This window comes from Watersipora subatra, chromosome 3, assembly GCF_963576615.1.
Source record: "Watersipora subatra chromosome 3, tzWatSuba1.1, whole genome shotgun sequence".
NCBI lineage: Eukaryota > Metazoa > Bryozoa > Gymnolaemata > Cheilostomatida > Watersiporidae > Watersipora > Watersipora subatra.
Window position 1 is genome coordinate 72,820,512 of NC_088710.1, and position 24,670 is coordinate 72,845,181.

At 36.5% G+C, this 24,670-nt stretch overlaps 1 protein-coding gene across 2 annotated transcripts; it reads right to left on the minus strand.

The window, feature by feature from the left end:
- Positions 1 to 1,071: 1,071 nt before the first annotated feature.
- On the minus strand, positions 1,072 to 23,668 carry LOC137391280 (protein Aster-B-like). 2 transcript variants are annotated; one of them, XM_068077702.1, is made up of 12 exons: positions 23,518 to 23,668; positions 21,797 to 21,889; positions 21,033 to 21,119; positions 16,086 to 16,182; positions 11,727 to 11,820; positions 10,906 to 11,009; positions 8,703 to 8,798; positions 8,102 to 8,176; positions 7,762 to 7,824; positions 3,356 to 3,632; positions 2,753 to 2,858; positions 1,072 to 1,729 (listed from the first exon to the last, which is right to left on the minus strand). In XM_068077702.1, the coding sequence occupies exons 1-12, from the start codon at positions 23,526 to 23,528 to the stop codon at positions 1,498 to 1,500; spliced, it is 1,335 nt and encodes a 444-aa protein (XP_067933803.1). In that variant the 5' UTR covers positions 23,529 to 23,668; the 3' UTR covers positions 1,072 to 1,497. The 2 variants fall into 2 exon arrangements, with proteins under 2 accessions (XP_067933803.1, XP_067933802.1); XM_068077701.1 differs by lacking the exon at positions 23,518 to 23,668 and adding an exon at positions 22,028 to 22,409.
- Between the last annotated feature and the right edge of the window lie 1,002 nt (positions 23,669 to 24,670).

A 24,670-nucleotide genomic window follows, 5' to 3' on the forward strand; every position in this document is an offset into this window, starting at 1 on the left:
TAACACTGTTCATCATAGTTTAGTGTAGCTATCTAGGCCTATTTGGATATTAGGGTTAATATTAATCTGACAGCACTTAAACTATAGTCCGTGAGTTCTTGAAGGTGTATTAATACATAGGTATTAGGGAAAATCCTTCACACAAGATTATTGTCTCCAAGAGTCAGCAACAGGAAACTGTCTGATTGCAAAGCCAGCGAGGAACTTGTTATACCTGAAATATCATGATGTCACCAAGTTCGAGTCCTCCCCTCCGATGCTCTCCCTTAAATATATTCTGGCCCAAATTTAATTTCTTCTTTCAAGGGTGGTTGCAGCGTATGTTCTCACGATAGATTTCAGAAATCTGCCTTCTATTTTTCCCATGGTTTGTGATTCCGAAGTTATAAGGTTAACCACTCACCCTCCAATATAAGTGCAGCCGCTGTACCGTTTCTTATTATACTCTCCCTGAACACGAGCCACCCATTTCTAATATAATGCCTATTAAGGAGTTGTTTTACCACATTAATCTGCGTATAGAGTTTACTTACCCATAATCTGCTATTGTAAATTTTGACTTCCTCACAAACCTACTGCAGTAAACCAATTTTCTCACAAATTCCCTACTGTAAACGGTGACTTCTCCGCAAACCCAACTACTATAGACTGATATCCTTATACAACACCTACTGTAAATTTTGACTTTTCACCAAACCTACTGCTATGGACTGATTAACTATGCTTTAAAAGCTATTATTGTGTCGAAAGCAATAATTTTCTTGGGGTAACTTTAAATAGGGAGAAAGAGAAGTTTGTGGTAGCAGTTCAACTCACCTGAACAACTACAAATCTTTCCTATCTCAATCTCATTCCTTTCATGAAAGTTGTTAGTATGCATACATAGTGCGCAAAACATGCCTGGAGAGCATGCAGAACACGTGTACAGAGAGTGGAGGCATGTATATAGTGGCCATATAGCACATTTGTAGCGAGCATGAAGCATACAATATACAGTACGGTACATGATAAAGAACAATCAAGACCTGTTCTCCTTTCTATGGGCTGACATCCAGTGAAGCCATTAGTCAATTGAGACCAAAATGAATATATTTAAAACTCAACTAATAATAAATCAACACGTGTGACTAATACCATCTGACACACAAACAAATGCACAATTTCTCTGAGTCATCAATTGCACAAAAATATGACAATAAGTCAAGAAGTGAGATCAGCCAATTGAAGGCTCTTAGGAATAAATGTTTCTAAGGAATATTATCAGAATAAAGTGATTTATGGAATTTGGTATTACACGCTTTGTCCATCATAACTATGATGTAACACGCACCCTTCTCAAATAACCACCACGGCGAGTTTCTTGCCAAGTAAATAAAAAGGATTAGAACAAATTAATTTTATAAAAAATGATGTTAAATTGCGTAAAAATGTTTCAACTGAAACAAAAATAGAAATTTTATTAACGAGCATGACTAGAATAATTGTTAGCTATGAGGGCTATGTACAGAGGTCGGAGGAAGTGTTTTGTATGAGTTTATGAAGAGAGGACAGCACGTCCATCAATCGTAACAAAAGTCTATGGTTAAGCTCAAGAGTTGCATCCACCCGGTAATGTATGTCCAAGGTATGCTGGTTGGGGTGCCTCTGTAACATGTAGTCGATCTGTTCCCTCTCGAATATAAACATCCGCAGAGTAAGGTAGAGAGTCATAGCGATCAACAGCCCCGTGCTGAAAATATACTTCTAAGGGTACAATGTACATAAAATGGGAGTATAGAGAGAATAAACATGTACCATATTTTACGGACTATTAACCGCACCCCTATATAAGCCGCATCTGCTCTATTTAAAAAAAAACGATAATAAAACAATACATAGGCCGCACCTTTTGTATAGGCCGCAGAACTCATAACAGTGCTTTTCAACACGGCAGCAACTTTGCTGTTTAAAACAAAACAATACGGAACAGTGGTTGCTGGTTAACATGCACCTAACGGCACTGTACCTCATTAACCAACCTTATTAACCAACCTTATTAACCAGCCTTATTAACCAACCTTATTAACCAACCTTATTAACCTTGCTACACAAACGGTTAATACGGAACAGTACCGTTAGACACTGTTTTCTTTCACCGCTAAAGGCGCGCTAACCGGAGATTCTGGTTAGTGTGACCCTAGGGGTGAAAGAAAAAAACCACAGAATAGCCGCAGCCTTTAAATAGGCCGCATGGCTCAAAACTTCGGAAAAAAGTAGCGGCTAATAATCCGCTATATCGTATCGGTATCAGTATCAGTATCGGCTAATAATGTTTTTATTGGAGTTGTGGCAAGAATACAATATTTGTGGGAAGAAACAGTATAAGATCTACCATCTGTTAGATGAACGTGACTTTCATCATGCGAAACACATAAATGATTGTAACACACACTTTTTGCACATCATGAAGAAACCTAGCAACTGGTTGACAAGCTTCACATAGTTTTCTAAATGCATCAAACTACTGGTATGGCAAACTAAACTAAAGATAAAAATATTGACATTAACTGAAAAACTTTTGCCACAGTGAGTAAATAGCTGGAGTCTATACCTGACCTGCTGCGACTAGCAGCTAAGCTACCTGCTTCTAGCTGTGCCTGAGGACTTCTTTTTACACCTTTCTGTACTTACTTGATGCTGCCCTATCACTGGCAGCTTAATTATTATAAAAAGAACTCTAGGGACAGAAGAGCTTTAAAGATGCGAACCTTACCAGAAAATAAGTGCCGAGTAGATAGCGCTACCTTCATCAGCCGGGACTGACCCTGACAGTCCACTCCACTGCATGACTGCGTAGACACCCTGAAGGCTCCTCATGACTGCATAATACGTACATCCGTGCATATATTAGCAAACAAGAGGGTAGTAAACCTTATTACAAGTTTGAGTGAACATCGAATTGACAAGGTTCGAGCATTGTTCAGCATCTTTTCTGGCAAATGATGTCCAAATTACAGGTCACAAACAAACTTTTACATTTCTCTATCATACCTTTATTGTTTAAGCAGAGTGACCCTTGCTGTTCCAGGTGAGTTGGATTTGAAAACTGAACTGAAAATTTAGTGAGAAGGTAAATAAAATTTTGATATGAAAGTATAAAGCATTATAGAGCGGTTACGCATTACTGGCGTACTGCCCATGGCTGCATAGACATAAATATAAGCATTGTGATTGGATTTGAAATTGACAAGAGCCAATCAGTTTGCTCGAACTTGGTACATGTATGACAAATAAACTTTTTGGGAACTCGCTCCTGTTCATAATGACTGCCATAATTTCAAACTATCAGCTGTATCGATGAAGTATTATGACCAACCTGTTGTCCAAGGTTTCCAAATCATCTGGTTGAGACGTGCTGAATCTGCAGTAATGCATTCTGAGCTATCAGCAGAGGATGGTGTGGAGTCGGCAGTATCTTCTTCCAGGTTTGGGCTATCTAAGGGCGCTGAAAGGTTCACTACACTTGGTGCAGTAGCTTCCCTCTCAGCGCAAGCATTCAGACCTGTGCAGGAAATGCTCCGCTCTGATGTGGAGTCCTCAAAGAGCGAGGCTTCTTTGGGAGACTGCTCATCTGCATAGCCTGAGAAATTCGCCTATCAATAGACAGCAGCGAGAGACTTTCAACACTCGAAAACTATTGCCTGCTGTCTCGTTAGTTACAGTGCTGATTCTTACATTCATTCAAAGCAGGAACTGACTAGCAATGAGTCAGCAAGTTTTATTAAAAACTTAATTCATCATTTCAAATACTAAGAAGGTTATAAAAAGCCAGTTAGTAAAGAAACTGAAAGCTGATCTGTTCTATGATAAGATAAGGGTAAGCGTTTTTATTATAAGGCACATCAATTTTACACAGTTATCGATTTTTATTGTTTGACAGTATTAATAGTCGTATACATATATTAAGATGCTCATCCCTCAATAAACACTTTCAACACATATTAATAGAGTATTGGTAGAGTACTGAACGATTTTAAATTGTGCTATATGACAAATTGTAGAATGTATGAAAAGCATGATCGATGAAGCAGTTGGTGTTGATACAGTAATACGGCCTTATTTTATAAACATTAACAAGTGAAAATTCTTAGGACTGTGTGAATGTGCGTTTTGTTTATACTGAGCCAAATAGTTGCAATACTACTCGCCAGTAGTTGCGTTACTACTCACCAGTAGTTGCGGTACTACTCACCAGTAGTTGCAATACTAATCACCAGCAGTTGCGGTACTACTCACCAGCAGTTGTAATACTAGTAGTAGGCACCAGTAGTTGTCGTACTTATCACCAGTAGTTGCCGTACTAATCACCAGTAGTTGCAGTACTACTCACCAGTAGTTGCGGTACTAATCACCAGTAGTTGCGGTACTACTCACCACTGTAGTTGCAATACTATTAACCAGCAGTTGCAATACTAATTACCAGTAGCTGTTGTTACAGGTGACTTTAGCTAGCTTAAAATTGTCGGAGCTAGTGTTACGGTTACGTGATGGAACCATATTTTTTTATATTGCGACATTGATGATTACTGGTCTGGTTTCACTTTTTTATTATTGTCTAACTTGGTTATATAACTTTATAATGAATATAATTGCATCTACCAATCGTAGATCACAACCCAATCAAGTGCTATAAATTATCAATAAAAATAATCAATAGATATGATCAGTTTTCAAGTAGATCAGCACACCATCCATCGAGTATGTTAACACAGTAGATTCTATTAACTGAATAGATGTTCTTTTGAATGAAATACTGTACTTGCTAAAAGCATTCATCCTTCATGTAAGCTCAGAGCTTCGCTGCTTTGTGAGTCAGACAGAGTCACCACACTCGGAGCACCAAAATGCAGCCAGCTCACCACCAATATATATATCACCATCTTGTAAAAGAATTTGAGACAAGCCGAGTTTCTTATTAGCCAGGTGATTGTACAAGATGTCTACGGTGTACCTAGTCTCTTTTTCATTACTTTCTCTTATATTAGACTAGCTGTGCTACCCGGTGTTGCCCAGGTAATAAAAAGTCTTTGGACAGAAATTGATTTGTATTTAACATATAACAACATTTGCCATTCTAACTTTCAAACTACACATCATGAGAGAAATGCAGTTGAAATAAATTGAGAGAAAATAAATACAACTGTAAAGGTTTTCAAACTTTGTCAAACAGCTGTAACTTTAAAACTTCATACCACGAAAAAAAGTTTTTGTGCAGAACAACTAAATTAAAAATAAATAAAGCAACTGTAAAGGTTTTTAAACAACTGTAAGTTAAAAATTCTATAACTTGAAAGTGTTTCGTTGAAATGAACTAGGAGGAAAAATAAAAATGTAAAGGTGTTTAAATGTAAAATCATTAGCAAGTAATGGCTAAATATAGTCTATTTCGCTACAATTACAATCAAAAATTATTTGGTATACCATTATGATTTCAGTTTGTTTCAGTGTTGGCATGCGAAAATATCGTAGGCTATAGACATACATAGAGTGGTATCGAAACCCATTGTCATCATCTAATTTAATCACCTCCTGGTAAAAATCATCATCATTAAAAATAGTACTAAAATACTATGTTAACCTTAGTAACTATAGGTGCCTACAATGGCTTTAGTGCATTTTGTGGTTATGATCCGCAAAATAATATAACATTACAATGTACTACGTGAAGAATTCTTACCTTCGAGACAGACGTGTAACATAAACGTTGAATCTAACTTAAATGAATTAAAAATTTTATTAATCAGTTTGCGAATAGTTTTTATTAAAACGGATACCGGATATACCGTATACGGATAACTCGCCATGGCAAGTTCAGCGACGTATATATTTTAATAACGTACATTATATGATCACTACACAAATCGCCAAACTTTTAGGTTTGAGATAAATTATTAACGTCGGACAGAACAAATTTTCCCCAACAAAAAAAAGACAAAAAAGCTTAGTGTTGAGTATACTTAGGTCCCAAAATATTTCTTAACAGGAGCATCATAACACGTGGGCGCAGAGCTAAAATAATTAGTGTGTTATAGCATACGTTATAGTGTACAGTGGAACTTCGGTTCTCGAACACAATCCATTCCAGAAGTTGTTTGAAAACCGAGTTGTTCGAGATCCGAAACAAGTTTTCCCATTATAATTAATGTGTAAGTTTTAATCGGTTCCAAGTCGATTTAACAACTTCGGTACAGTATTTTTTTACATTTTACGCCATAAACTGTACAACCATAAATAAAAACGGGTAGATATAGATTGTGTTTAATTTTAATGAAAGATTTTCTATCTATGATGATGGAAAAAGAAAACAAAAAGTAAACATTTCATATGCTTTGCTCTTAAAACATCGAAAACATTAAAGGTTATGATACAATACCAAAAATCGCAGAAATTGATAATGAAACAGCAAAAAAATTCAACAGATCAGTTACATCAAAAATCGTGTGAAAAAGAAAATAGAAACAGTAAAGGCACATTTACTTCACATCTTTGAAGAAGAATCCTTCTCCAAAACAATTTAAGGCAACTCGACTGGAGGAGCTCTTCAGAAAGTCTACTAGAAAATCTCTTCGGTAGAGGCGACGTCCTCCCAGATGGCTCCTTTTTGTAAAGAATTTATGACGCAAAACTTCTTCCTTTGTTTGAAAACCTTCCGAAAGTGGCTCACAACAATGTCATTAAGCTTATAAACATACTATTTCTGGAGCTACTCCAAACATTTAATTCAAATGTGCATGCTCCAGTTTGGTTGAGAGCAGAATTTATGGTCGAGATCCAAAACGAACAAATCTCAAATTTTTTGGTCGAAAACCGAGATGGTCTCGAACCGAAGCGTTCGAGAACCGAAGTTCCAATGTATATGAAAACGCTTGAAATCAGTGCAGCTGGTATGGCTCAGTGGTAGAGCGTTTGAATTTTAAACTTGCGGTAGCAATCTCAGTTCAATTATTATTTAATAAATATATATAGATATAATATATAATAAAGGTATAATATATATATATATATATCCAGCTATACTCGGCTGCTTGAAGTAAATAAGGAGGGAGATGGAATTCTCTACTCAGGTGATGCAGAATCAAGAACCATTTATTAGTAAATGAACACGAAGGCTAGATAAGTCGCAAATAATTTTCCAGGCTAAGAGGAAGAAGGTGAAAAAGGAAACACAATAGAAGAAATTAGGAAAAGTTCCGCCTAATAATACGGCATTCAAGGTAAGGCCTTCCTACTTGAAATTTATTTTTATGGATATTAATGGCAAATACTTGGTGGCAATTTACTTACAGCTTATCAACTACTACATAGCCACAAAATGTTAGACGAAATTTAGCAGAGTTATACCAGACCACTATTCTTGTGAGGGTTGTCCTACCTTGTTACTGATATTGCCTTCAAAAACATTTGTTTGCTCAAACTACGCTAAATGCACTGAATTAGTCTGTAACCTTATACAATTACACTGTTAAAATAAAAGATACTTTAATCTAAATTTGACTAACAATCAAAAGCAAATAGAAATCACCACACGCCATCACATTTTCCATTCTGGAGCCTGGATGAGTGAGGAAATATGAAGAGCTTCTTTTGTACATGCATGTTGTGTGCAACACGTTAATAATTCATATTAATCCTAAAAACCTGTTTTTATGGTCAAAATATTTTTTTGCGTTTCATAATAAAAATTTTGACCTATCAAAATTAATTATTTGTGACCTCACTTACAATTCTCGTCATCGATTCAACGTCACTGAGGTCAGAGTCATCTGAGGAGAGCTGAGCCTGAGCCTAAAACAACAGCCTTTATATATTACGAAAGAGCTAGCTGTGAGCATGCATCTGCTTCTTTTACGAATAATATAGAAAGTAATACATAACATTTATTTCACTCAGTGCCCATTAAATCATAATTACATGTCAACATACCTAAGGTATATATAATGTGTTTGGAGCTTGTAGGACAGAGCGCTAATAGAACAGTGCAGATGAGCATATTGTCATTGTTGATCATTATCTAGGACTAATGGTACACATAACATAATTATGTAGGCAATTTTAGACCAACCTCTCTGCAGTTCCTCCACACAGTGATCAGTGTTCGATACACTCTATCTCTTGATATAAATGAGCTAAATAGATACTAAAACGAAAAGAATAGAAAAAGTTAAAAATGCGGCTTTTGTGAAGGTTCAATTTCCCAATATTAACATTAATAGTTTATATTTAGATGGTTACTGAGTCCTGGAAGCATTGCTACTATTAGTACTGCTACTACTGCTACTACTAATACTGCTACTACGACTGCCATTACTAGTACTGCTACTACTAATACTGCTACTATGACTGCCATTACTAAGACTGCTACTATTAGTACTACTACTACTGCTACTACTAATACTGCTACTACGACTGCCATTACTAAGACTGCTACTACTAGTACTGCTGCTACTAGTACTGTACTACTCGTATTACCATAAGTCTTAATAGTACGAGAGTTACTAGTAATACTGCTACTACTAATAATACGAATGTTTTTACTACTACTACTACTGCTAGTTGTAGTATTACTGATGCTACTAGTAGCGATATTACTACTAACAGTCTTACAAATAGTAAGAAATGCTATTCATAAACAATTTCATTACACTAAGTAAGTTAGCCCTTACGGATGTGTTGTCAGTAGTGATCTTGATAGCATTTGGTATAATCTTTGCTGTTCTTTGCTGCGTTATGCTTTCTATTCTGCTTACATCTATTGATATCTACAAAGATGTGTACTGACGATTGCACCCTACAGTTTATGCAAATAAACCCTATAATAATATTAACAAGCAATATTTTACAAACATGCATGAAGCTTGGACAAAAAAATAAAATTTTGTTACAAGAAGAAATAAATCTTTATTCATACACAATTTATCCCGATTCGCACAACTTTGACTAACTAAATGATAGACATGTATGAGCTCCCTGAATACAACACTTGTACCTCACATAGACACATTTTTAGTTATTCGACCCAGCCCCAAGCGAGCTGTAAGTGTATGGTGTCACCTTGGATTATATACCATGGTCAATAGTCTAAACTTCATTATTATAGCTTAAGTAACTAGGCGTAGCAACAAAACCTCTTAGGCTAAGCCAAATTGAATAATAGATTACAATCCCATACCTACGCTACTGTATACTACCAACCTATTAAATAGCCTGTAAAAGTCCTGCTGAGTCATGCTCAAGTAAAACAATCTGTTAACACCACGTCGTTATACAGTCCTTTATGTAGAATCACCAAATTTCAGGTAATTTGTAGCATCAGTTCTATTGTAACTGACTGAGATGTACACGCGTATTTAGTGACAGTTCAAAGAAAAAGTATTGTCTGAACCAGTCACTTGACTGCGTAAGTAAAGGATTGCGTGTCAATGTTTACAAAATGCAAGCTCAAGTTTCTTTATACTTCAACCAATCACAATCTATTTCCGGAGTAAAGATCTTTTGCTAACAGGATGTGCAGAGTGTTTCAGTGTACATCCGCACACGATTGATAATGTTTAGTGGAACTAGCATGATAATTGACCTTGACCGACAAACTCCGCCCACACATCCTTGAAATAATTTTTTTTAGACATTTATAAACTTTTTGCGAGACTGATATTGTTGATCAAGAGAGATGCAAGTGAAGGTTTGATTCAGCTTTATTCAATCGAATAACTGAAAAATTCAGCTATCAGGTTTTACAGGGATCATTTTGTACGTAGATTAAAACACTATCAATTCATTGGTCAACAGCTCTGAACAATAATGTGCAATTCTTTATATCTGTCATCAGTTGACTGGTAGAGACCGTAGTTGTTTTTGAGTCGTGGACAGATATGCATATACATTTTAGCTAGTTAAAAAAAGCTGATGCTTCAATTCACCTGAAATTAGGTGATTCTATATATAAAACTGCTTAGCAACATGGTGTTGACAGATTGTTTCACCTGAACATGGCTCAGCAAAACCTGCAGTACTGCGATTAAGAAAGGTGAAGTTATGGTGCCATTTGCAACTATTTACTCCGAATTCTTTATAAAACTATTGATATCTAATGTAGAATAAAATGGCAGAAATACTGCAGCACTCTTTTTACAGAAAAATCAATTTAATAAAGATAGTAAAAGAGGTGTATAGTTGTTTCCCATCCATGAGAAAAACATGTACCAGATATCATTGCGGCTGCAGATACATACGCAAAAGACGCCGTTGTTAAACTATGTGCCCTTCTTTGATCAGTTAACATAAGACTCTGAATTCACTTAGTAAACTACAAACTACAGTCTACTAGAATAACAACTCTGCTGATTTTGAATGATAAAAGCGAATTGTTTCATATTTCAACTACAGACACAGATCGTAAATATAATTTCTCGTTGCGCCTATATAAAAATCTGTATTTCCTCTTACTGTTAACAACTTCAGTGAATAGAAACTGACAGCAAAGTCTTTGGGTGAACACCGTGATAATTTACGGAGTTAGTTAGTATTATAGAGTTTCTTGTATTATTCTAATTACAAATCAATTAGCTATGGCTGACATCCACTTTTCTACATCGGCCTTGTCAGGCTTTATAGCCACAACTGAAAAGTACCATTGGTAGCGCATGATGGTATTGTCCTTGACCTTTCTCCTACCTAAACCGCCAATCTTTGCCTAACCGGCAATGGCCAATATCTCTCCTGAGACTGTTGCTAGCGCCCCTAGGATATACGCACTAAAGCAAAGCTGGGCCTTCTCTAGAATATACTACATCTTAGGCTACAACAAACTTGATAAGCACACAGTTATAAAAGTTAGCGTGTAACTGAAATGAGCTATCAAGCACCTACCTGTCGTTGTCGTCCCATGAAGTTTGAATAGAAACAAAACCAGCCAAGGGTGAGGTATAGATGACCAGTTGCAATGCTGTCTTGGTAAAGGGTGCAGGAATAGCCTGCATAAAAAGGAGAAATTCGAGAGCAGTTGAAAAACAGGAGAGCGTGTAAAAATTAGGAGATCCTGTTGAGCCTTTGACCTAAAAAATGACTTTAAACTTTAGAACCTTAATCTTAATTTAATCAAGTTTAAAGTCATTTTTTAGGTGAAAGGCTCAACAGCATCTCCTAATTTTTACACGGTTCCAACAATATAATTAATCTTATACATGTAGTTTGGAGACTTGGTTATTATTGGTCAATTGCAGTCATCTCTAAATATGAATAAAGCAACCTCAAAGCGGATAATGAGGGAGATATTAAACAAGCTCTCACATTTTCCAAATATTTGTGTTAGTTGTTGGCCATCTGTCCAACTAAAATACGTGGAGCTGCTCTACCACCTTGATATTCCTTTATTAGCAGCCTACTCATTGGTGGAGCACTTTCTAGCTAGCGTGTGAATATACTCAACACGATGCATACAATAATATTGATGGAATATTGCTGGCGAAGAATCTGCTGCTTACGGCTAGGAAGAAAGGCAGCAGTGTATGCAATAGGATCAGAAATCTCTCAAAGGGCTGTATGTTTACACTCGAGTCAGGGGTTCTGTTTACATGCGTGTGCGTGGGCAAGCCCTTTCTACCTAATAGCACATGTGCGTGAAAAGGATGTAAACATCAACTGTAAATTATTAGCTAAATCGGTGTTGTATGTATGATGATGGGCCTTACAATTATATAGGGTCTCCTCGCCAACAACTGATCGGAATATCTTTTCAAAACGCTTTGTATATTTCTTCTTCGGCGGGACTTCAAGCTGGACACTCTGAAAACATACAGGTGACGGAGAAGATTGCACAGAATGAAACATGAGGCTTATTTACTATCGTTAGATCATAAATATTATAGAGGATGTGAGCGATGAGCAAATTATCCTATACGTAGAGTGAGGCGTGTCAGCGAGTGAGCTAGTTGGTGCCAGCACAAGATCCCAAGAGAGGAACCAATCTTATTATTATCAATATTACATATTTGATGTCATTAGTGAAATATAGTTGCTGAGAGGGAACAATATCATATCATCAGGAGGAGATCAAATATATTACTTTATCATTGCTGTATAGAACCCATCCTGAATCTTTCTTGCTTCGAATAAGACACGAATCGTTTCACTAAACCAACAGCCAACACGCAGAAAAATCCTATTCAGACTGTTACATGTTGAGCAGATAAATTCAAAAATGTATCTGAGTCAGCCCTTCCTTATGTCAAGGTTTTACTCTGAACAAGCTTTCAAAAAGTAAGTGTATATATAAGTTACAACGTGCCTCACTAACACGATATTCTCAGTGAATACACAGATACTAAATATGGTGTGCTAGGGTCAAGGATGAATTTCTTTCCCCCCATCCCAAGCATATAGGACCTATTAGTAAACAGCTTGTCGGAAATTTGAGTAGCAGTTTGGTGACTGACTAGAAATATATCGCAAACAAATGTATATTACTAATTATGAAGCATAAAATTAACAATTTCTTTCTTATTCTATCCACTAGAAATTCCACTGTCATACAGCCCACGACCAAAGAGATATTGGAAAAAAAGAAAGGGTACTGATGGTTGAGAAATGCAATATTAGCAGTCAAATGGCACTGCAATGCAATAGGATAACTGCAATGGTAGCTGTAATGTACTGGGTGTGGGTGTTATTATATACAACAAATAGCAATAATGAAAGGAAAAGATTATATGTTTATATCTCTCCCCCTGCAATAGGAGAAATGCAATATTGGCCAATATTAGAAGTAAAATGCACTGATATTATTAGAATAACCAATATTATTAATATAGTAATAATATAAAACCAATAAACAATTTTGTTTACATTTAAAAACGTCATAGTTTTTATAATCTCATAAGTATAATCTCATAATCTTAAAATCTCATAAGAATCGTTAGAAAAAAATATCATCGTCATTTCCTTTACTAACACTGCGTTGTACATCAGTTAGAATACCGAAGTACTCAAGAGTCTAAAATGTCAGTTACTTTGAAATCGGCAAAAATGAAACGATTTCAGTACTCCTACGTTAATTACAGAAACCTTCGACAATGATATAGACTGGTGAAATGTGCACGTTATTTTTTTGTGAAATGCGCACGACTTCATCGTTCTATTCTCTGTCGCTCGGCGTTTCAATTTCCGGTCTTAACTTTTATTAAACCAAGCTTTTCAAGCGTTTTGTGGCGATTTTCGTCCAAATTAATCTGTCTATTTGGGTATAATCCGATTAGATGGGTAAGTTTTAAGATAATGCCGACGGTTTACAAAGACTTGGTAACATATTTAAATAGGCTTAAATGTGTTTTGTATCGTTATTATACTTTAACGACTCTACAAAACGATGGTGAAATTTGTTGATGAAATTTCTAGACAAGGGTTCGTCTCATTGTTGATGATTAATTTTCGTAAGTTGTGTGCACATGCATTTATCATAAAAACTCATACTTCGCTACCGCTCGTTTGTTCGTGGGACCATTAATTAAGGAGCAGACAACCCATGCTATATTTTATTGAAGCTTATTAAATTCGTTCAAGTGCTTACACAGACTAATATCTAAATATTTATTTGATACGAGCGCTGATTATGGAATTTGCTTCATTCTTCCAGAAAGAAGGCGCTAGGAATACTTCTACTTTCTATGAGCATTTGAACAAGAAGCTCTCACAAACTTACCAAGTCTAATAGCTATCTTATGAAATTATTGTATAAATATTGGATTGGCGGGTATTCTTGCTGTAATGCAAGCGGTGAGCTAGCGATGCTTCTGAAAGAAGCTTCTGACAGAAGCTAATTTGTATAAACAGACAAGCCTCTTATATAAGATGGCGTGTAAACATTTACCGCTGTTACAAATCCTGTGAGCCAGATTGGCCATGCAAAAAGAAAAATTTTCTCAGAGACCTGAAATGCGCATCATCCGCTAGCTTGCAAATGGGTGTAGGATGAGTGGGTCATTTCACGTGACAGAAAAATGGTGCAAACCGGTGCTTGTGAGTTTATAAGGCGGTGTAATCAATGACTGCACGCCATGTTCTTAGGTGATCACACCTGAAAAACCGAATTTTCCGTTGCCCAAAGAGATAGTAAAATAGATTTACTACTGCATTGTTATGGTAAAAACCAATCTAAGATATATTTACTGCAGTGTCTACAATTTACTATTAGAATAGCTCTGTATTTCACATGGCTAGCTCACATTTCTATTAGTATTTTTCTGATTAGTGGCTGAATGTTTCTTGTAACATTCGTGAATACTGGCATACGAAAATATCATTGTTAATCGAGTACGTATTATTTTAATATATTCACTTTTAATGATCAAGTTGTGCAAGATTAACTGTGCACCAACTGTTAAATACATCTGCCTCAATTCTGTCTATTCAAGCCCACCAACATAATTTAGAAACTAAGGAAGACAGTCATATAGATTCAAAAAAGTCATTTTTGTCAGAAGAAAGACCAACGCAGGCATGAAACATACCAGTTCGAGGCATTCATCTACTATAATAGTCTAATAGGTGATGTGTGCCATAGAATAGCAGAACTTTGAGAAAATATGTGATGCACAACGTAATGCACAACCTAACAAGATAAGAGAGCTAGTCAAAATGAGAAGGTCAATATATCTGAAGAGTGGAGTCGAAACTACATGGCACCAGATCCCATCTTACTGCTAACCTAATTGCTAGGCAAGCTAACGGCAAGAAGCTTCTAGAACACTAGAGCATTCCAGTGTCCAAAGTATTTATGTCAAATTGCTCATCAAATCTTAAGCAGCTAGGCAAACAATACCTCATCATCTGCGTACATAAATATCTGTATGAGAACATGTGACAGGTGTGACAGGTGAGCTAAGAACTCACTAGCAATTATCGGGTAGAAAATTATTGAGAAGCAAATCTAGAAAGATATGGAGCCACGATGGTAGTCGACACGATAGAAGTGCATCGCAATCGTCTCTCACCCCTTATGTTGCCATATCACCATGAGTACTACTGCAAACAACGAGCTTTAGTCGCAAATGAAGTGTTTGTTAGATAATTTCAAGTTTTATTAGAGCTATTTGACATGATTATCTACCGGTAAGTTTGTGTCACACAGCCAACTTGGAGCCTCATAAAGCCGTAATTCAAATCTAAATTTGTGTTCAGAGCAGACAAAAGTACCTAACATACACATGAGTGATCCTGTACCATTTACACACACCTTTGGTGCTTGACTGCTTTTAAAATGATTTTCTAATTAAAACTGCCCACCATATCATGTTTGATGATAAATTACGTAACAGCTATGTGCAAGACGGACTAATAGAGAATTACTGAGCAGCGAACCAGAGAAACCGAGCATTCAAGTTTGAAATATATGACACCACGGCAGAGCAGAGCTTGACAGGTAAGTGACAGGTAATGACAGGTGACTGACATTACAGGTAGAGATAAAAACAAACGAGTATGAAGAGCTGCATCTACATTTGCAAGGTGTTCTAATCAATATGCTTTTATTGTAACAATAGGCTGCGCCTCCCGGTCGTTACTCCCATGTAGTCCAACCTCGTGCTTCTATTCAACACAATTTGGAAGCACCTGTTCAAAACCTCATGGTCTACTCCTTACATAACAGTCGGGATTTAATTGCTGACTAGAATCTCCTGCAGACAGCCAGTACCTACCATACCATCTGACCGAGAGCGTGGCTGGTATGGCCCTTCTGTCAGATGGTCTCTGCTAACCAGAATCTTTGATATTAAATTGCGCAAAGTTGAAGGTCTTTCTCCTCCTCTCATATTGTCACTAATTGGTTATAAACGGCTACGCAAAAGAGAGTGCAACAAGAACCACATAAGATTTAAGTGAACTTTACAGTAAGCTCATTATCCAATTCCCTCTCACTAGACCTCTATAGCCAGCACGCTCAATAATAGGGAGCACTCTCTAGTCAGTGACTCTGACTATGCGACTAAACAAGCAACTCAGAGCACCTGTTTGGTCCTTTAGCTAAACCGTGTGGGTGAAATGCCACAACCTACCTGGTGCTCCTTGATCTTCATCGTCTCTCCACAGCTGTAGCTCTTACGGATGGTGCGGCCTGAGTGCCTGATGGTACCGACTGAGTCCGCAGAAGACCTGGTACGAGAGACATGAGCTGATGTAAAGGTCGGCACAGACATGACAGCATCAAGGCAGCTTAACTGAGTGCCGCTAGACACCAGTCTCTCAGTCTTTGACAGTGTGTCCCCAGCACCATAGCCTCAGATTCTAACAGCTCAAGCGGCAAGCCGTTTGCACAAACTCCTGACAACTAGGTAAGCGCGCAGACTATTGACTCCGTATTGGCCATGGTGTAAAATCAATATTGACATAAGAGCTGGAGGAGAGGGAGATAATGACATCGCAATCGGTGGAGGCATTACACACTTGCAACTGCTATAATCAATGGCTAGTCAAAGGAATATAAATATATCAAAACTTGATTATCACCACTTATGCATGCACAACAAGGGATGTGATAACTTGTGGTTTAACAACTGTGAAAGAGGAGAACACACACTGATGGTGCACATGACTATAACTGCCAGTACACATGACTATAACTGTCAGTACATACGCATGACTATAACTTCCAGTGCGCATGACTATAACTGCCAGTGCCCATGACTATAACTGTCAGTACACATGACTATAACTATCAGTACGCATGACTATAACTATCAGTACGCTGACTATAACTGTCAGTACACATGACTATAACTGTCAGTGCACAAGACTATCCCCGTCGGTACACGTGACTATAACTAATAATTAATTAATAATTCATAAATAATATCAAAAAGTCAACTACAATAGAGTATATGATATGTACAAGAATAGCCAATGGTAGGTGGGTTGTTATTTACAATACTGCAAGAATAGCCAATGGTAGGTGGGTTGTTATTTACAATACTGCAAGAATAGCCAATGGTAGGTGGGTTGTTATTTACAATACTGCAAGAATAGCCAATGGTAGGTGGGTTGTTATTTACAATACTGCAAGAATAGCCAATGGTAGGTGGGTTGTTATTTACAATACTGCAAGAATAGCCAATGGTAGGTGGGTTGTTATTTACAATACTGCAAGAATAGCCAATGGTAGATGGGTTGTTATTTACAATACTGCAAGAATAGCCAATGGTAGGTGGGTTGTTATTTACAATACTGCAAGAATAGCCAATGGTAGGTGGGTTGTTATTTACAATACTGCAAGAATAGCCAATGGTAGGTGGGTTGTTATTTACAATACTGCAAGAATAGCCAATGGTAGGTGGGTTGTTATTTACAATACTGTAAGAATAGCCAATGGTAGGTGGGTTGTTATTTACAATACTGCAAGAATAGCCAATGGTAGGTGGGTTGTTATTTACAATACTGCAAGAATAGCCAATGGTAGGTGGGTTGTTATTTACAATACTGCAAGAATAGCCAATGGTAGATGGGTTGTTATTTACAATACTGCAAGAATAGCCAATGGTAGGTGGGTTGTTATTTACAATACTGCAAGAATAGCCAATGGTAGGTGGGTTGTTATTTACAATACTGCAAGAATAGCCAATGGTAGGTGGGTTGTTATTTACAATACTGCAAGAATAGCCAATGGTAGGTGGGTTGTTATTTACAATACTGTAAGAATAGCCAATGGTAGGTGGGTTGTTATTTACAATACTGCAAGAATAGCCAATGGTAGGTGGGTTGTTATTTACAATACTGCAAGAATAGCCAATGGTAGGTGGGTTGTTATTTACAATACTGTAAATGCATCGTTACCGCAACAATAATTTTATAACTTGAGACGCTTATCAAGAAAAAACAAGATAACTTTACATTGACCACTGAGTAGCACAGAATATGATTGCTATGAATAGTGCGTTTCACGTCTGATCATCCTGTCTGTTTTAGCTGGAGAGGTACCCTACCTGCTGCATGAGGAATTATAGATGAGAACACTGATAGGCAACTTCACTTACCAGCCAACATCGGAGTTCAACAAATTAATTTGGTTTAAAAATGGTTGCGTTTATCACCATAAGAAATACAATGTAAATGTTTCAGTATAAATTTGGTGTAAAGCCAATAAGTTCCATGATGGATAATTTCATATTAAAATGCCAATGACGAGAGAGCTGTAACTTTTTACAAAACTGATTACAGCTGACAGCCGCATGCAAGATTGCTGCATGTAAGATTTTATTTTCCCACAAGCACTGGCACAGAGTGCTGTAGTTTTATGAAAGTCATATAAAAGACAAATACCGTAAAACCTCTAATTGAACGCCACCTCTCTTTGAACGCCACCTCCGATTGACCGCCACCCTGAGAGAAGGATTGAAAAATGGACCGCCACTCCCCAATTGAACACCACCTCCATTTTACCGCCACTTTGGCATTATTTGATATTTTCGAGCCAATAATATCAACTGATCAGTTAAAGTGTCCGCAAAATCATATTAATAATGAATCCTTTATATCAATAACAATTAATTCTCTCGTTGTCCAATTCCAAAGCTTTTCACTTTTTTCGTTAAAACTTTGAAAGCAACACTGTAGCAATAATCAATAACGGTCTCAGGCTAGTAGTAGCTCTCTGTTTAACGCGGTCTTTCTACTTTGAAGTAGCCTACATATATAAAAACAGCTTAAATTTACCATGGTAGATGAATTTTCAAAGCAACGCCATAGAAATAACTACTAACTGTCTTAGGCTAGTAGTAGTTCCTTGTTTACCGAGGCTTAATACTTCGAAGGACAAGCATATGAAAATCGGTTTGCAAGTTTTGGATCAAATATTACAATTAGCGAGTAAACTTTTACGCGTTGCATTAGTGCTAAATGCAGCGCGTGAAAGCTTTGCTCTGCCAAAAAAATTGTTTGGATGCTAATATCGACTAGTTCAACAGCGCTGAAAAAGAGCTGAGGCCAGAAGATATTGTGGAAGGTATTGGACAACTAAAAGATGTTCATTCCATCAAAAGCAATAATCAGAACGCAGCCATCCGAGCAAACGATGAAAATATTTTTGTTTTAAAAACATTAATTTTTGTTTCTGCATATAATATAAGTATGGTTCGTTCATGTCACTTATTCATGAATATATATTTATATCATTTGATAGATTATTGCTGTATAATTTATAAATATGCAGATTTATAGCATGTTATTTAATAGCATCCTTGCAGCTATCTTAACACAACTTACAATGGATCGATGCTCATTACTCCACTTCTATTACACATAAAAAGGCTAGTTTTTGTTGCAAACTGTAGTAAACATATCATTGAGTGCAATGAGTTTTAATGCAACATTGTTAAATATAAATATAAAATATGCTTACAAATTTAGTATAAAATAACATTGAAAATTCCAACAAATTGCTAAGAAGGACACAGGTTATAAAGTCATCGCAGATCAATTGCAAGCAATAGATATCAACTGGTAGAGATATTTCTCGGTTTCTCAATGCACATTTATGGTGAGATCTTTGACAAGTTAGAGGTAAGTTAGCAGATTTATTGCATTTAAAATGCTTAATATCGGCCCACTGTAAAAAGAAGGCAAAATATAGGCGACATTCGCTTCGCCCGTAATAGAGTTAAATTTATCTTCCAAAAATTTTGACGAGCCATTTGAAAAATAGGCCGCCATCCTCTATTTGAACACCGCCTCCAATTGACCGCCACCATAGAGGAAAGGTTGAAAAATAGAGCGCCACGGAGTTCAATTAGGGTTTTACGGTATACTAGAATATGAGAGAGAAGGCAACTCTACTTTCCTTAGAGCACTTTATTAATATTGCAGTTTACGACACGGGCTACTAAATAAAAACATGGCAACACAATGTTGGCCTGAGTTTGTGCAACCAAGAGTTGTACATTTCTCTACAATTTTAATTAAATATTAAGAGAAGAGAACAAGCCACTTATTAGGTCGAATAACTTAGTAAAGGTACGGCCACACGTAGCAGCCACATGTAACCAATTTCTTGTTCATTCTGACCAAAATCACGAAATGAACGAATTATTCAGCTGAAATTCACAGAATTGTCTGAACTGTGCATGCACACCAAATCGTTGATGAAAGGCCTTGAATTGGCTAAACAAATTATTAGCGAGCACGATTCTAGTAGCTTTTACAATTTATATAGTCCAAAACAAAAACACGACACCCAAGAAAAATACTAACGCGATATGCCATAGTGAATACGATGCAACTGACTCGATTGCGCTATGGTTGGTTCTTTATTGTTCGGACAGCATGGCTACGACAGCATTTCTTTTTTAATAATATTAATTTCTTTTTAACAACAAAAGTTCCATTGTAAAAAGAGTTGCCATCTTAGCGCAATTAAGTCAATTACATCGTATTCACTATTGCAAATCGCGTTAGTATTTTTGTGTGTGTCGTGTTGTCTTGGACTATGTAAATATCAAAAGCTGGTAGAATCATGCTCGCTAATAATTTGTTTAGCCAATTAAAGGCGTTTCGTGAACGATTTTGGTGTGCATGCACAACTCTCACAATTTTGTGAATTTCAACCGAATAATTCTGGGTTTTTCATTCATTTGGTGATTTCGGTCAGAATGAACAAAAAATTTGTTACGCGTGGCTGTACCTTAAAACAGATCAATCAGCACTGCCTTATCAAGGCAGTGTTGTCCATAGAGAGTATTGACCGATCTGATAATTATTAAATGATAGGCTGGTAAGAGCTAATATTGTCTAGATCAGGAGTCTAAAACAAAATATCCGATTTTTGCCTGAAATCTTACAGAAATTAAATTTGAAAGTCTTTAAAATGATGTATACCAGTGTTAAAATATAGCATGAGATTTGGAACGCTCCCTGCCACTCGATGCATAAACATAAGCTATCTATCATTATTATGGAAGATTTTTAAGGACGTTTTAGTTAAACAATTTTCAAGTTTAGCGTTGTAGTTGGATTACCTGCTACAAATGCTTGCCATACCAACAAGGTTGCTATCGCTGTGATTGTATGGAATGTTGTTTCCCTCTTCAGACACCAGCCCAGGACTGTCAAGTATGTGGCAAATATGAGAAATGCGTAGGAAAGGAGACTAACATGTGTATTAAACAAACAATCTGGAGTAGTAAATAAGATAACACATTTAGTCAGCAAAACAAACTGATGAAGACAAACACAATATGTCACCCGATTTACCGATAAACACTTGGCTTCTTCCTGTGTTTTTGTTTGTCAGGTACAAATTACATCGCCAGTAGTTCTCCAGAAGTAATAATTTAATAAGGTCAGAAGGCTTCTTAAAATTTGGCAAAACAGCTGCTGTATGTCTGTAGGCTAACAGCTTATGCCACAGAAACAGCTACATAGGGCCATTATCCAGTTCTATGAAATAAACTTGAGTTCTAAAAGTTCATGCCATACTTACCTGATTGATAGGTTGCGATGTATCAAGAGCTGCAACCTATCTAGTCATCAAGTCTTGCAAATGCACCTGAATACATTCTCACTTTAATAAGATACTACTGCTTAGATTTGGTAACAAATTATGTTTTTCTACTAACAAACTGGTACACCGGCAGAGGCTGATGAAATGCACAGGATAATTATAGAAGATTTCATGGGTGACAACTGACATCCACGAATACTCTAATTCATAATTGAAAAGTGAAAAGATACTGACAAGAGATAAGAGCTCAACTCCACAATGCTGACATTAAGTACCTACTTGGAAGGGCTGCCAGGCTTCCCTTTGAGCGTCATAAGAGCGCTGGCTAGTATCAACTGCTGACTCTGACTCAACGTTGAGATATGCTTGGAGCTACAAGGAGGAATGAAGACGCTAGAGAGCGATATGGGAAAGCACAGCTGCTTGCATGGCTACAGATAGGTGTTCGGCAACAAAAGGTTTCAGGAAGCGTTATACTTGAGTACTTGAGATGAGGTGTAAGCGCTTTACCTGAGGTCATGCATGCTCTTACTCTTTTTAGCTTTGCGTGATTTGCCAAAAAGACTCATACTGGCGGCAGCTTGTCAATGTTGAGTGATATGCGTTCTGGACAATACTGGATCACATCTATGCTTTTATGAGCAAGGAAAATGGCAACGCCCCAGGAAAAGTTCTGAGTGATATTTTAATAAGAGTCAAAGCTAGCAGGAGGCAGCGCTCCATCCTTCATGAGATTAGATGACTTTTGCGAGTTACCAACAACCAACTGCAATACTTTGTATATCTCGTGCCATGCCTACATAAACTAATAATAGTGCAGAGCCTTTAAGAAAAACACTGTCATAAGTATTGATGATGTACATGTAGCACGCCAAATGAATTGACTTCCTCTTGGTTGATGTTTATGGTCTCCAAAGATAGCACGTGTTTATGAATAACAATGTAAATATTTACATAAAATAGTCTTAAATAAAAACAAATAATTATTGTCATAAGGAACAAAAAGGAGCTGCTCTTTAAACCATTTAGTAACTTATGTGCAACTATATGGCAGGAGGCAAAGGTAAGATGCAATAGACAAGAACAATCTGAGCTAATGCTGTAACACTTAACAGTAAGTTGGTAGTTGGAGAGCTAAAACGAAAAGTAGTAGAGTTTTAGTGGTTAACAAGGCCTTTTTTTAGTATTCAGGAACGACATGTGAAATTGAACAGACAAAAAATACAAAAATCATATTATCAGTCTGTCAAATGTTTACGAGAAATGTTTATGGATTAGTTGTTTAGGTTTCGAATCGCTGTTTATTATTCGCTAGTCCTGCTTGTATGTAAGAATCGCTGTTTATTATTCGCTAGTCCTGCTTGTATGTAAGAATCGCTGTTTATTATTCGCTAGTCCTGCTTGTATGTAAGAATTAATCGCTGTTTATTATTCGCTAGTTCTGCTTGTATGTAAGAATCGCTGTTTATTATTCGCTAGTTCTGCTTGTATGTAAGAACACATAGGCATAATGTGTTCTTACATACAAACAGAAACACAGCAGCAATGGCAATGTTATCTCAAAGTCTAGATTGAATACTGCAATACAATTTAATTACGAAGAATAGAAATGTACAGCTTGAAGACGGAATTGTTAATATAAAAACTGATTTCCTTTGATAGCTCTATTTTTCATCTATGAACACACATTTGACAATTTTTTTTTACATATAAGTCATGATTTACTTCATGACTGTTACACCCACTTAGTAGTACTTATAGCACGTATTTTGGACTAGAAGCCAAATAGCTGAAAATTGATTAATGGTATCATTACTAGCTACCACAAATACATACACAAGCTTTAGCGTAACCTTGCCTAAAAATTTTGACTACTGTCAAGGCTAATAACAAATTTGAAAAGATGTTTTTTGATTTTTTAATTGTCAAGTGTATAGATATTATTATAAGCAACATTTAATAATCTGAATAATATAAAAATGATTTGCAGACTCTCTTACAATTTTGTCATAAACTTGCAGTCTTATGCAGTCACTTCAGCTTATCATCCAAACCTGCTGACCATCTGAGGCTTCGGGCGAGAATGGTGCTGTAATAGTAGGGGCATATACTCTCTAAATGGTTGAGAAGGTAAACTTGTTCCTACAGAAGATTGCCTACAACAATTTTTTTACTTAACAATTATATATGCACGTCAATATGGTGCTAAGAAAGTGGTGTACAATTGATGCCATAGCCTTGCCGCTGATGGCTGTGAAATAAAGGAATCATTGTGGTAATAAGCACATTCATCACACCAATATTTTCATTGCAATTGGAAATGAAACCAAATTAACTATTTTTTCAACTACAATAATTGATAACTGAATCTAACAAAAATATAATTGATATTTCGCATAAACTAATCATCAATTAGTGTACTCTAACAAATGTCAAATGTTTGATTGGTGTAAGTATACCTAAAATATAATTCGTGCAGAATTAGTGCTTCCAAAAAACCCGTGGGCGCTACATTTACCGCTAGTTTGTTTTTTCCTGTTCATAGAAAAGAAATTACCGAGGAGAGAATTAGTGAGTCTCATCTTGTGCTACTTGGTACAAGCAGGTGATTCATATAGTTAATTAGTTTGGTATGTATTGTATGGCTGATGTATAGAAATACTGGTAGGTACAAATGGGACTCGTGGTGTACATAGAAAAATGGCAACGCTTCTACATAGGTAAATGCAGCAATAAAATTGACAAATCTAGCACAAATTACCACAAAATGGCTAAAAGAATTGGCCTGGCTTGATATAAATAAAGGGAATAGTGGCTGAGAATTTTTCATAATGCCAGTGAAACCGAGGTAACAGAAAAAACAAATAAATATTAAGAGAAACAAACTTAAGGAGAGATTATACAAATGACATTTCATAGTTTTAAAAGCCAACAACTTCAAAAAGGGAAACAAGAAATTTTTTGTATTGTTCAAGGTTGAACGATCAATCAGGTCAGATCAATCCTACTATTGATACACATCATGGGTGATCTGTAACGTGTTGACAGACACAAAAGGGCCTAGATGACGTAATGTAAAATCAGTCTTGAAATGTTCAGTGTTGTCAGGAGTGTTATCAGGAGTGCAGTTGCCATTGATAAATAACCAGCAGA

Coding starts and splice junctions, on each gene's coding strand:
- LOC137391280 (XM_068077701.1), bottom strand. CDS start 22,086: ATGAGTCTTTTTGGCAAATCACGCAAAGCTAAAAAGAGTAAGAGCATG. Junction 21,890..22,027: donor AAGAGCATGCATGACCTCAG/GTAAAGCGCTTA, acceptor TCCTCCTTGTAG/CTCCAAGCATATCTCAACGT. Junction 2,859..3,355: donor TTGGAAACCTTGGACAACAG/GTTGGTCATAAT, acceptor CGTATTATGCAG/TCATGAGGAGCCTTCAGGGT.